We start from the raw sequence: 13,239 nt of genomic DNA on the forward strand, positions 1-13,239 counted from the left end.
CCACATACAATCTGACCTGCATGCCGGTCGGAAAAGTAAATCGTAACCATTTCGTTATATTTACCGTGTTGCCGTGGCAATGGTCGGCATTCCCCATGTTAATCAAATGAGTGTGACACAAAAAACTCACCAGTTATGAAAATGACATATTAGCATGGAAGCGTCCCAAATTTGCCACATCCATTCTCACACACATATCTGTTGAAAAGGCAATGACACCCAGGCTGCATTTTTTACGCTGTTGCCATGGCAATAGCCAAAATGTCCCATATTATCGCATTGCAGTTGTGACTGAACTGTGGGCGACTAATACAGCTCAAATATAAACACTTGTGAAGCACTGAGGATAAAAGCGGCATGCGTCGGCGGGTCAGCCTGTCGGCCGGCGAGGGCCTACGAAGCCGCTTGCGGCTTTAATTACCATTCTTACTACTAACCCAGTCGACTGTACAGATTTTCATATATAAAATTGCTATTGATATTAGCATATGTAGAACATTAATTTTACTTAATTTTATTCTCATATTCTTAACTGTGAACCCTTCAGTGAGTACAATAATGATGTTACATTTCTAAAGGTGGTCAAAGGAAGCGGATGTATACTAAATTGGCGGACACCTACACTAAAGAGCAGTAAGAAGATGAGTAACCACATTTTGTCATGACCTTATTTTAGATTAGCTGTGAAATTCATGTAGGACGTGTTGTGTTCTCTGTGGCTGTCATGCATGATCATAAATTGTATGATGAATTGATGACACCTGTGGTTCCAGCTCCAAAATGCCCTCCAGTTTGGAATTCCTTCTTTAGAGGGGATTATACTGATGCATGGGATCATCTGGTGTTCCCCTGTCTCAATTTTCCCTCCAAAAAGACAAATTGAACATTTGAATTCAATATTTTATTCCCTTTAAATAAGGTACCGGTAAGTGAACCAGCATGACAGTATGTTAGATTCAGAGGTTTTCTTGTATAGAGTAAATGATAATCTAATCTAATCTAAAAAGAAAATCTTTCAAAACCATTTGTTGGATAAAGATGATCAAAACCTGTTTATATTATAGACTTTCAATATTATAAATATAATAATTCAAGGATATTTTTAGTCATCTGCACTCCAGGTGCTGAAAGAAGTCAAATGTAAAAAAAGAAAATTAAAATGTTGACAAATAAAAGCCCTGATAAAAATAATACACCAGAGTACCGGGACACAGAATGAAACTGTTTCCACGAATCAGCACACAGTAGCAAAATAATTTTGAGAGAAATGTACAATAAACCAATACATTTCAATGTAAAGCAAAATAATTTACATTCACATTATATTCTGAACAATTGTGAGGTTTCCAATAAATCTGACTAAACTATGATTTCATTCCAGTCAGAAATTGATATTAAACTAACATTGAGACAAATTTACAGTCATCATTTAATTTAATGAAGGTCTTAAATCAATATGATGCTTTTTCCAGTCAGCCACTGCCTACCTACAAGGTTCATCTCAATAGTTACAGCTAGTAATACTGCTAATCTTTTAGTTTTTAATTTAATTCAATATTATTAATACAATTTTAATATCAAATAATAAATGGCATATCACAGTGATTGCTGGACATCTGGAAAATCCCAAAATAAAATGCAACAAATGAAAAATGCCAAATGGGACAAGGCTGTCATTTCTTAATGTCACCACCCAATTTCCACATATTTACTGTCTATCCTTCTAATACTTGCTTACTCACACTTAATTGCAGTTACAACCTGCTTTTCCCCTTCCACATCTTTTATAATAAGTATAAATACAAAACGTTTCCTTTCATATCCTCACTTTCCATGTTCCCTATTTATTACTTGACTGCTTGACCTTCATCCTTCAAAAACGGTTCCTTCCTTGTATCTTATTGTACGATTTATTCTGAAGCCATTCTTCTATATGTTTTTATTAGATTAAATTTTGTGGTTGGGTGACTTTATTTCAAAGGACACTTCTGGGAACAGCTGTTTGGGTGACTTCGTGAAGTTGTCTGGAGGAGGCCACTGTGGTTTAGTTAGCTGAATGTCTTCCTCTATTTTAAAGGCTTTCTTTGGATGATCAGAATGTGGGGGCCAAACTACAGATATTTTGTTGGAGGGTGGTTTGCTTTCATCATACATTTCGGAAATTTCCATATATGCGTTATCTGTAGAATTTAGTCTTCTCATGGAATATCTATATTCATGTTTCTCATCTGAAGGGACTGGTGCATTAGGTTTATGCCCAAGCCCATTATCATAGCGTCCTTTGGACTGGATAAGTTGTTTGTAATGGTGAAGGCAGTAGAAGTGCCCTTGGAGAGAGACGTAATTTCCCAAGCTGTAAGAGAAAGAAAAATGATCTGTGTCAGAGGAGCATTAATATTTCCATATCTAATTTTCATTCGAGTATTTATTTGCATAAAAAACAGATTTACCTTCATTTATTTCTGCACTGCTCACAACAGAAACAGGATTTATGGTATTTTTTTGTGTCTACTATCAGAGCATCCATCGGATAAGCTCTCCTCCGACATACTGTACATAGCTCCGACTTCGGAACTCGAGCCTGCTGGAAGATGAAAATATATTTATTTCCACTTAAAGAAATTTTCTTTTAACCTGCCACACATGCAACAGAGGCTTTTGTTTAAATTTTTATTATGGTTAATCTTTTAAGGATTAACAGTAAAATCTATCCATTTGTATTCAAATATTTATGCTGCATCCTAATTAATATTTTTAATAAAGCATTTATGATGATAATGAGAGGCAAGGTCTGGGTCATATTCCCTCTTAACTTTGCTTTACTCTCTCACCTCCCTGCACACTGCACACATGCATGCACCATTAAACCTCGCCATGCACTTTGGCAGCGTATGAGCACTACAAATAAACTGACTGAGTGCAAACTCTCAACCACTGTAATATTCATTGCAAGAATACACGCTGGCTACATATTGGTGAGCTAATGGACAATCGCTTACAACAGGAAATAGGTTTGTGACCTTTGTCTCACTTAAAGGTGTGAAAATATTGAATGTAAATGGTAAAAGAGCGATCCCATCATTCTTAAACTGTACTGAGTTTTTCAGATTAATTATTCTGAATTTCCCTTCTTAACTAAGAAATATTACCTGATTTTTAACAACATTGCTGTGCTGACTGTATGTAAAACTATCATGAGTTGGTTATTCCCAGCACTTTTATGCTGGGAATAACCAACCAATAATTACACAAAATAATAAGCAGTCATACAACAGATTCATTAGAAAAGCCGTACTCATGTATAGGCCATGCCATTAGTGTTCTTTCAAGCTGTTTCGGCTTTTACCAGATGACACAATCTTTGTCTGATGTGAAATAACTTGTGATGTGGTCTCCTCAGAAACAGTGTACCCAAGACTCTTGAAAACGCTCTCACTCTCTGCCCATGTCTTTTGGAAATTCCTCAACAACTTCTCAGTGGAATCACCATCATACGTCTCTGTGGGCCTCGATGCCTTTCTTTTAACTGCATCAGCATATGAAAAAGGAATCTGTTGCGGTGATGTACTTCCCAAGTGCCCAGTGACAGCTGTCCTTGTTCCAGTAACCTTGTTACCAAATTCATGAACATGTGAAAAGTGTTCTGTCATCGACTGGATGTCAGAGAAGGCTGGTGATGGTGCCGCTCTTTCTACTTCATTCTTCTGCACAGGGATGGGGGTGCTCTTCCGAGAATCATCCTTTGTTTCTAGAGAACTTTCCCACTTTGGTGTATAGGCTCTTGTTTCACAGAGACTTGACAAAGACTTCTCCTGGTCTTTTCCCCCACCTTTCAATAAGCTTTGCTGTCCAATTTCAAAAACATTTTTTATAGCCTGAATGTCAAAAATTGGCATTTCTTGCTCCAGGATGCCCATTTTTTCCAAGTCATTATCTATGCCTTCAATATCACTGTAAAGCCAATCTGTGAGTGGGAAGTGATCTTTTCTGAAATATGATTTCTCCTCTGGTGATTCAAATTTGTTCACAAGACTAAACAAATCTGTTTTGGGAAGTTCAGCCTTTTGTTTGGGTGTATTTTTTTCCACACACTCCACTGTGTCTGGGCCAAGCCGTTCCGGGATCGCGATGGGCTCCTTTCGCATGCAGGACTTATTAATTTCAGCTATATGATCAGCTTTATGAGCTTTATTATCAAAAAAATCTCTCTTTTCTCTAAACGATGCAGTTGATGGCTCTGAAGTATCAGCATCTTCAACAAGTCCGGAGTCAGATTGGCACAAAGACATTTTAGTGTCAGACTTGCTTTGGATTTCATTTGCATTCAAACCTTCTGGAATATAATCTTGATCTTCTTTTTGCCTTACAGAATTTACATCAGCCACCTGAGCCTCCCCAGATAATGTCTTTTTAGACATTTCCTTTTCGATTGATGTCCCTGAGGCATCTACAAATTGGGTTTCGGTTTTGATTTGCCGATGGAATGACGCAGGCAATTCCACGATCTCTGATTTCGTCTCTGAGATTTGTTGGGGAAGTAGCAGTGGGGGTGGTGTGACACCACGAGAGAGCTTGGCTGTTGTGTCCCTGAGTCGAGGCAGGTTTTCCGCCCTGTCAAAAGTCGGGGAAGGTGTGATTCTAGTGAGACGTGATGTTGGGGTGTCGCACCTACGTGGCGGCTGTGTGGGAGGTGTAGGTGGGCGGTGCAGCAGGGTAGGAGAGGGCGTAACTCTCTGAGGTGACTCAGTTCTTCGCGTGGATTCAATACTAATATATGTTGGTGAGGGAGAACGCATCCTTAATAATGGCGAGGGCGCTTGAAGGTTAACAGACTTGCACTGACTTACTTCTTCTTTCCCCCTTTTTAGGAAGGACGCTTTCTTTGTTTGGTTCTCAATTTTGGCAGAACCAATGCAGATCTTAGATTTCTCAGAAATTGTCTGAGAGCCATGTTTCTCCACCAATTCCTTATCTTCGAGATGTATCAGTTCAAGTTCAGCTAATTCCCTTGCATGTGAAAAAAATTCTGAATGTTCTTGAGCGACACTTGGGAGTAAAGCTCCATCCTGTTCACATGTTTTTTCCAGACCCTTGATGCAATCTGGATCTGTACTGAGAAGAGTCTCTTCACATTTGGATTTGGTCTTTTGGATCTCTGTGATGTGAGATTCTTCTCTTCTTTCTGTTGCAGACTCTAAATATTCACTTTGTTCAGACTTGCCTGCCACTGGAATGATGACATCCCAAGTTTCTTGCGGAGGGTCCTGTACACTATGCTGAATAATTGTGACTCCCTTTTTCTTTGGAGATCCATTCACATGCTTTTGAGCTGATTTGTGTTGCTGGGAACTTTCATTGTCTTTGCTTTCTGTGGTAATGACTTCTTTCTTGAATTGATCTTCTTCTGCATCTTTGTGACTTTGGGCAACTGCAGTTGTTTGTTGAATTTGGGAGCAGTTCTCAGATGCTATTTGATTAATGTCTGTGCTGTCTGTTGTTGATTCTGTGGAGATGTCTTTACCTTGAACTGACTGTGCACTCCCTTTTAATTTTTTGGACCTCTTTTTCTTCTTTGATTGAGTCTGAGAACCTGGTTGGCTGTCAGTTACATCAAGACTAGGAGCAGCAGCAGGAGAGGTAGTAACACTCTTCATCCCCTGCCTTAACTCTGGATCCACTTCCGTGGGTTTGCGGCTCATGTTCACCTCAGTAGTTTCTTCCACATCCTCCTTGCAATCTTGTGAAATGCTCCGTTTCTCATTCTCAATAACCATCTTTGTCTCCACCTGCTTTTCTTGTTTGTTGTTCTTTTTTAGCTTTTGGTTTGGTTTACCTGTTTTTCCATTTCTGCTAGAGGCTGCCTTTTCAGTTTTCACTGGCTGATTAGAAACGTTATCTTGACTCTTGGTAGGAGAATGACCTTTTCTCTTCTTGCTACCATGTTTATCTGAGGATCTATTTTCTTTTTCAAAGGATTGGTTGCAAAGGTTAACAGGTAATTCTGGGACTGGATTAACTTTTCTCTTCTTCTCAGATTGTGATTTGGTTGAATTTGCATTCTCCACGCAGATGACAACAGGTCCAGGCTTTACTGTTTTAACAGGTAGATCATCAGAACATATTTCATCATCCGTTTTATCTTCTGGTTTGCTGGAATATCTCTTTTTATCAGTCATTGTCTTTTCTGTTTTTGTAACATCAGTGATGAAGTTGTGGACTTTGCCAGCCAGGACAGACTGAGTTGACTGCTTGGAGGAAATGGAGACTGTTTTCTGTATAGAAGAATGCATCTTCTGTGCCACAGTTGACACAGATGAGGTCTTTTGAATGGCCACAACATTAGAAAACTCATTTGAGGCAGTTTGCTGTTTATCAGATGATAGAATCTCCAAATGAGCGGGAGAGTGGGAGTCTGAATAAACATTTGCTGTCATGTTTTCAGCTGTCATTATTTCTATTTTGATTTTATTTGAGCCTTCTGAATTTTCTTTGGAAAGCATGTCAAGAGCAGTGGTGACTGATTCATGTATGTAAGTTGGTGTTGGAGTGGTTGGGGGTGTGTTGGCCTCTCTCAGCTTTCGGTAATTCTCTTCAGCTTTTATTAATGGAGTGTTAAATTTACTCACTGTTCCTTTCATGACAGGTGAAGGAGAGGATGGAGGTGTGAATTTGACTGGAGAGATACAAACCCTCCTCAGTGGTTGTGGTGATTCAGATGATGGAGGGATTTCACATGATGTTTTTGACTTATTTGATGTTTCATTTTGGCTGATTTTGACTATTTTCTCTGATGTAACTTCCACATGTTGTGTGATGCTGAATTCAACTTTCGGCTCCAGCTTTGGGACTGGATGTAAAGTGGGACCGTTCACCTTTTTAACTGTCATATTTTTCGCTCTTGCTGGTAAAGGTTGTACTGCTTGGGGCGGCATATTCTCCAGTTCCTGTTGAGATGGTGGAGGTGGGAGGAAATCCTGCTCATTAGTGAGTGGTGGTGGTGGTGATGGAGGAGGAAGGTGATCAATGTAAGAATCAAAAGGAGGACGAGGAGGAATATCTGTGTCTGCCACTGGGGGAGGAGGAGGTGGAAGAGGCATGTCGGGTCCAGATTTTAGGATGTAATCTTCCGTTTCCACCTTGGTATTGTTCACTTTTATCATTTCTTTTGGTCTTGACTTTAGGTTACGAAATTCTGTCTTTAGTGTTTTGATGCCGTGACTTTGGGTAATTGTTTTATGCTTCGCCACAGTTCTTGATTGACAAGCACACTGCTCCATGGATCTTGTCTTTGTTCGAACCATCTCATTAGTTTTATTAGAGATGGAATGATTTCCTTTTGATCTTTCAATGGCGTTTGCTGTTTTTATCTTTTGTATATTCCTATGTGCATCAACATTTAGGTTTTGTACTGGAGGGCTCTGTTTGACTCTAACTCTTCCGTATGCTCTCAGGTTGACTTTGGGAGTTTCACGTTGTGCTGTTTCCAGCAAAGATTTAATCGTTCCTTTCACATCACCTTTCATCACTTCTTCTTTCTCCACTTGGGTTTGCTCCTGCATCTCATACAATGACTTAATTGACATCTTGACGTCATGCTCAAGGCTCGGGCTCCTTTGCATCCTTGGTGAAGGTGGAGGCTCCATCAAGAGTTGAATTGTTCCATGAACATCTCCCTGAAGATCTGTTGCCTCCTGATATTTTTTCCTCTCACTGGAGGCATCTCGCAGACTTTGCATTGCTATGCAAATATCACCCCTAGCAATATCTTCCTTTTCAACCTCTATGACTGCATCCTTTACCAGCTCCAGTGATTTTAGTGTAGCCTTCACATCTCCGGGAACTAAATCCTCCATAGAAGCTTCAGTTCGGGATGCTGCAGACTTCTCAAGGGATTCCAGAGCTCCTTTAATATTTCCTGGTATGATGTCTGGTTTCTCCACCTCCTTGAAATGCTTTTGAGCCCTCTCCAAGCACCGCAGAGCTTTGGGTATGTTACCTTTCACTATCTCTTTTTCTCCAACAACGGTCTGATTTGCTGATTCAGATAATGAATGCAAAGCAGCCCTTAAATCACCTTTGACTATATCCTCCTTTTGGGGTCTTTCCAATGAGACAGGTTCTGACATGAATACCTTCACTGTCTTGTGAACATCACCAGGTATAACATCCTCCACTGTACGTTCAATCTGCATTTGATTACAACTAAGGATGAGTTTTGTGCCCTTGATGTCTCCACCAATGATTTTCTCTTTCCGTGTCATGTCAGGTAGCGTTTCATCAGGTTCCAAGTGAAGTTGTTTAAGATAGTCGAGTGACCCAGATTCAATACAAGTGGAGTAAAAGTTGACATTTCCTTTTTCAGTGGCATCTACCTTAATCCTTACTGCCTGAGCTGGTTTCTCTGAGCTGGACAGTCTTTGAAGAGCACTCCTTATATCCCCTCTTATAATGTCCTCTTTTTCAATGGAAACATTGGCTTGCTTATTGAGTAGGGAGTATATTGTCATCTGCACATCTCCTTTCTCACCCTCCTGTATGAGTATCCCATGTTTGGCTGATCGATCCTCATTGAAAAGGTTGTTTATAGCTTCCCGAATGTCACCTGGTAATATTTCCTCCCTTTTGACACTGCTGTCTCTATCTTGGTTGAATAGCTGCTGCACTGTTGAGCTGATATTTCCTTTCTCTTCTAAACCTATGACTATCTGCTGCTCTTTTCGTTTCTGTCTATGCAGTAGGTTCATCATAATAGTCTGCAGATCTCCACTGATGACTTCCTCTCGTTGAATCTCTGGCGACTGCTTATTCATCAGCTGGTATTTTGCCATTCTAACATCTCCTATTTCATCAGCTTCAATAAGTACTCCCTTCGACTTCACCATTTTCTGACTATAAAGTTCCTCGAGAGTTCCCTTGACACTCTTTCCAAGAATTTCAGTCCTATCAATTTTTGTCTCATTAAAGTTGTCAAATGGTGTTGTTTCAAACAACCACTTTGCTGTCTTTACATCTGCCTTCAAAATCTCTTCTTTAGTCATAGCCAGATGATCTTCGTCCTCATCTGCCTTTTTAATGTGATCAAGAGGATTTTTCTCAAAGAGCCAGACTGAACGTCTGACATCACCTTTTGCAATCTCCTCTTCTTTAACAGTTTCAATCAGATTTTCAGAGCTCGTGCCTTTTATTGTGTCAATGGACTGGGTTTCAAATCTCCATTTTGCAGTTCTGACATCCCCTTTTTGTATTTCACTCACATTGACTGTTCTAACAAAGTCCTGTGACAGGGCGTCAGACTCAAATCGATCTTTATTCATCCTAGCATTCCCTCCTTGGATATCATCCACAGTGTTTATAGAAACTCTCTTTTCCCCAGCAATCCGGTCAAGAGGTTGAGTCTCAAATTTCCACTTGGCAGAGGTGACATCTCCCTTTTGCGCATCCTGTTGTGTGACAGATTTAATTATGTGAACCTCATCTGTGTCCTTGATAGTGTCAATGGGCTTTGTTTCAAACAACCAGCGGGTGCCAACGACATCTCCTCGTATTATTTCTTCACTTGTGACAGTGGTAACCTCATGGTAAAGGCCCTCCTTGTCCTGAATGGCATAAAGAGGCTGATTTTCAAACATCGTGGTGTAATTTCTCACATCACCCTTCTCATCCTCATCACAGACAATTCTTTGCATTTTCATCACGTCTGTGTCTGTCTCAGAGGACGGCTCCTGAATTTCATCTAAGGAGTAGGTCTCAAAAATGAAGCGTCCCTTATCTACGTCTCCTCCCTGTACATCATTCACTGTATGGCTGCTAATTAATTCCTCATTTTTATCATGTATTTTATCTATCGATTGGTTCTCAAAGCGCCATTTGCAGTTTACCACATTTCCTTTTTGTATGTCAGCAGTTTGAATTGTCTTTAGCTTTTGAATCACTTCCTCTGATGTCATGATGTTGCATGTTTGGTTTTCAAAAATGTATTTCATCCTTGACACATCTCCAGATGCAATGTCAATTTCAGTGACACACTTAAAAGAATCTGTCTCTGCACCAGTGGGGTTCTCAAGTTTCTCTGTCTCAAAGAGAAAACAAGCCGTTCTCACGTCCTTTCCTCTTATGTCCTCTTGATTCACGGTGCATGCTTTCAGAACCGTCTCTGTATCATCATGGATAGTATCAAGGGCTTGTTTCTCAAAAAGCCATGTGCATGTTTTGACATCTCTCTTTTGCATTACTTCAGATTCATTTTCACCCTTTAATTCCACTCTTTCATTCAGGATGTCCATCGGCTTTGTCTCAAACAACCGCTTGCAGTTTTTAACATCACCTTTCATGACATTAAGATTATTAGTTGTTCCCACAACTTCATCTTCAATATTACTGAAGTACTTAATACCATCAAGAGGCTGTGTTTCAAACAACCATTTTGCAGTTTTAACGTCACCAGACTCTATTTCCAGTTTGGATAACCCCTTAATAATTTGGTATTTATTGATAGCTTCTTCAAACTGGTCAATTGGTCGTGTTTCAAACATCCATTTGCATGTTGTTACATCTCCTTTCACAATCTCTTCGTGGCAAACTGTTTTCACTTCATGGAAGTGCCCCGAGTGGTCTTGCATGGCATACAGTCGGGCAGATTCAAACAGGTTTTTATTAGATTTCACAGAGCCAGAGGTTACACCCTCCATATGAATCTTTGGACACTCATCTCGTCTGTTTAAATCTGAGCTTTCAAAGATTTGCTTAAAATTTGTGACGTCTACCTTATCTATCTCCTCCAAGTTGATTGTTCTAAGGATGTCTTTCTTTTCTTCTTGAATCTGCTCTAGGGGTTGGCATTCGAAGCGCCATTTCTGATGTCTTACATCACCCCTCTCCTCATTAAGCGCTACAGTTTTGTTCAGTTTGCTCACCTTTACAAGTTCTTTCAATTCTTCAGTTGGAATCGTTTCAAAGTAATTCCTGGCAGATCTCACATTACCTGCAATAATTTCTTCTTTTGTCAAACTAGGAGCATTTGAATCATCTTTTAGCGTATCCATTGGTTGAGTTTCAAATACCCAGCAGTTTTTGCGAACATCTGCCCTGCAGCTTGTGCCGTCCTCTCGTGTGAGTTCATCCTGAACATTCACAATACGAGTAAACCCTTTTTTCTCCTCTCTTATGTGCTCAAGAGGTTGGCTCTCAAATAACCACTTCTGGTGTCTCACATCCCCTTTCATTTCATCATTCACTGTTGTTTTTTGAAGTTTTCCAACTTCAGGGCCAAACTTCCTCACTGCTTGAGGGCTGCTTTCAAAGAAATGTCTTGCAGATCTAACATTGCCCCCAATAATTTCCTCAGCTATCTGGAGTTTTGTATTGGAGTCATCCTTCAGAGAATCCATTAGCTGGGTTTCAAACACTAAACATTGTTTGCGCACATCAGCTCCAATAATCTCTCGATTTACAATTTTTGAGCTTTCCAAATCATTGACAGTATTCAGAGTTTTTATCTCAAATAACCACCTGCCCCATTCCCCTTTATTGATGTCCTCCATGGAGATACTACAAACAAGTCTCAAAGATGATGATTCTCTGCTCGTCATGTCGATGGGCTGGGTATCAAAAAGCCAACGTGAAGCAATGGAATTCTCTAATTCAGTTTCAATTTTACGCACTGACTTAATTTCCAGCATTCGACTTGATTGCCCCATAAGGATGCATTTGAACTGAGTGTCAAAGGTGGATATTACAGTTTTCACATCACCATTAATTTCCTCTAACACTGACCTTAGACTCAACAGGTGGCTCTCATCAATGGTCTCAGTGTGTCCAAGGCTTTCCATATACTTATTGTCAATCATGTAAATAGTTGCGTTTCCATCCTCCTCTGTAAACACAATCTCTTTTGTTAAATCTTCCTCGTGCATCTTATTTAGAGAATCCATTGTTTGGGCTTCAAAGAGCCATGCGGCAGCACGCACATCTCCTTTATCCAGTTTGTTAAATCTGTTTTTATATTCAGTGGAGGTGATATTCTGTGAGCTCAGTTCATCCATTGGCTTTGTCTCAAACATCCAAGCGGTCTGTTTCACATCTTTTCCGAAAATGATCTCCTGTTGAATTATTTTGTTTTTGTCATCATCCTCTTCAGGAGCTTCATCTTTGATGGTGTCCAGTGGCTTATTTTCAAACTTCCAACACATCGTCTGAACATCCCCAGGGAGAATTTCTTCCCACTCCACATAGTGTTCATCAATGATATCATCAGGGCTAAATTCATATTCATACATACACTCTTGGCATGATAAGTGGTTGCTCTCAGTTTCATTGTCGCCGCTGAACTCCTTCTCAATATTTTTACGAACCTCAGGGTGAATGTGCTTGTAAAGACGTTTCAGCTCATTCATTCTCTTCTGCTTGATGTAAACCTCCTTGCTGGGTGGGCATTTGGATTGATTTACTGGTTCCGGCGACTCAGGTGAGTAGTGGCATGCTGGAAAAATTTGATCATCTGATGGTATTTGTAGTAAGTCTGGCGGTGGAGGTGGAAGATATTCAGAATCTTCATCTGGTGGGGGTGGAAAGTCCTCATCATCCATCACTGCAGTGTTTTTCATTGCCTCAGTAGGGCTAGCGTCACACAGCTCTCTAGTCACAGTGTTGTTTTGAATCACTTTTGTGGACCACTTAGAACGATTGATGTCACGTTCAATCTTTTCAAAGAACAAAAATGAAATTTATAGATGGGTAAATTACAACAACAACAACAATAATAATTTAGCATTACTTCATTGTCATAGGTAGATTATTACACACAGATAATTGCACACCGCCGACAACAACTAGAATAAAATAAACTGTCACTTTATGTTTAAATAATTTTTCCTCTAACTGAAGTGACACTGAAACGCTCACCTTAATTGGTTTGTGTGGAGCAGCCTCTTCTATTGTTCTTTCAAAGTGATCCCTCAGCTCTTTTGTGGTGTATCTGGGAAACTCCTCCTCTGACAGTGAGCACAGACTTCAGTATAAATGCAGGCCTCAAAGTTTTAGACAGTGACATTGTGCATTGCAGAAATTAAAAATATTTAAAAAACATCTTACCTGTTTCATTTTTATGATTTTCACAACTTGATTTCACACCGTCATTATTGTTATATGATGTCTATGTTTTGGAAATGAGAAATGGTGAAAAAAATAATAATAATATAATAAGCTCAACCACATATGTCAGACTAAAGAAACATTAATTTG

The 13,239-nt window shown here is 39.7% G+C and overlaps 2 protein-coding genes across 2 annotated transcripts; both read right to left on the bottom strand.

Moving 5' to 3' along the window:
- Positions 1 to 886: 886 nt before the first annotated feature.
- LOC137902407 (xin actin-binding repeat-containing protein 2-like) lies at positions 887 to 6,176 on the bottom strand. The gene is made up of 4 exons (XM_068746493.1): positions 5,048 to 6,176; positions 3,347 to 4,999; positions 2,451 to 2,581; positions 887 to 2,353 (listed from the first exon to the last, which is right to left on the bottom strand). Exons 1-3 carry the CDS (start codon positions 6,174 to 6,176, stop codon positions 2,490 to 2,492), a joined length of 2,874 nt encoding a protein of 957 aa, XP_068602594.1. The 3' UTR covers positions 887 to 2,353; positions 2,451 to 2,489.
- Positions 6,177 to 6,883: 707 nt separating this feature from the next.
- Positions 6,884 to 12,741, bottom strand: LOC137902408 (xin actin-binding repeat-containing protein 2-like). Its single transcript, XM_068746494.1, has 3 exons — positions 11,327 to 12,741; positions 7,434 to 10,981; positions 6,884 to 7,069 (listed from the first exon to the last, which is right to left on the bottom strand). The coding sequence occupies exons 1-3, from the start codon at positions 12,600 to 12,602 to the stop codon at positions 6,884 to 6,886; spliced, it is 5,010 nt and encodes a 1,669-aa protein (XP_068602595.1). The 5' UTR covers positions 12,603 to 12,741.
- Positions 12,742 to 13,239: the final 498 nt, after the last annotated feature.

The sequence above is a fragment of the Brachionichthys hirsutus genome, chromosome 12 (genome assembly GCF_040956055.1).
Source record: "Brachionichthys hirsutus isolate HB-005 chromosome 12, CSIRO-AGI_Bhir_v1, whole genome shotgun sequence".
NCBI lineage: Eukaryota > Metazoa > Chordata > Actinopteri > Lophiiformes > Brachionichthyidae > Brachionichthys > Brachionichthys hirsutus.

What these genes read in the sequence shown, in the direction of transcription:
- LOC137902407 (XM_068746493.1), bottom strand. Translation starts at nt 6,176, where the DNA reads ATGACTGATAAAAAGAGATATTCCAGCAAACCAGAAGATAAAACGGAT. An exon ending in GGATGGAGCTTTACTCCCAA is followed by an intron (nt 5,000 to 5,047) that starts GTGTCGCTCAAG and finishes CAAGGGAATTAG; the next exon opens with CTGAACTTGAACTGATACAT. An exon ending in GACAAAGATTGTGTCATCTG is followed by an intron (nt 2,582 to 3,346) that starts GTAAAAGCCGAA and finishes ATCTTCCAGCAG; the next exon opens with GCTCGAGTTCCGAAGTCGGA.
- LOC137902408 (XM_068746494.1), bottom strand. Translation starts at nt 12,602, where the DNA reads ATGAAAAACACTGCAGTGATGGATGATGAGGACTTTCCACCCCCACCA. An exon ending in AGCTGAGGAAATTATTGGGG is followed by an intron (nt 10,982 to 11,326) that starts GCAATGTTAGAT and finishes AAATTATTGCAG; the next exon opens with GTAATGTGAGATCTGCCAGG. An exon ending in ACCTGAGAGCATACGGAAGA is followed by an intron (nt 7,070 to 7,433) that starts GTTAGAGTCAAA and finishes CTCCTCCCCCAG; the next exon opens with TGGCAGACACAGATATTCCT.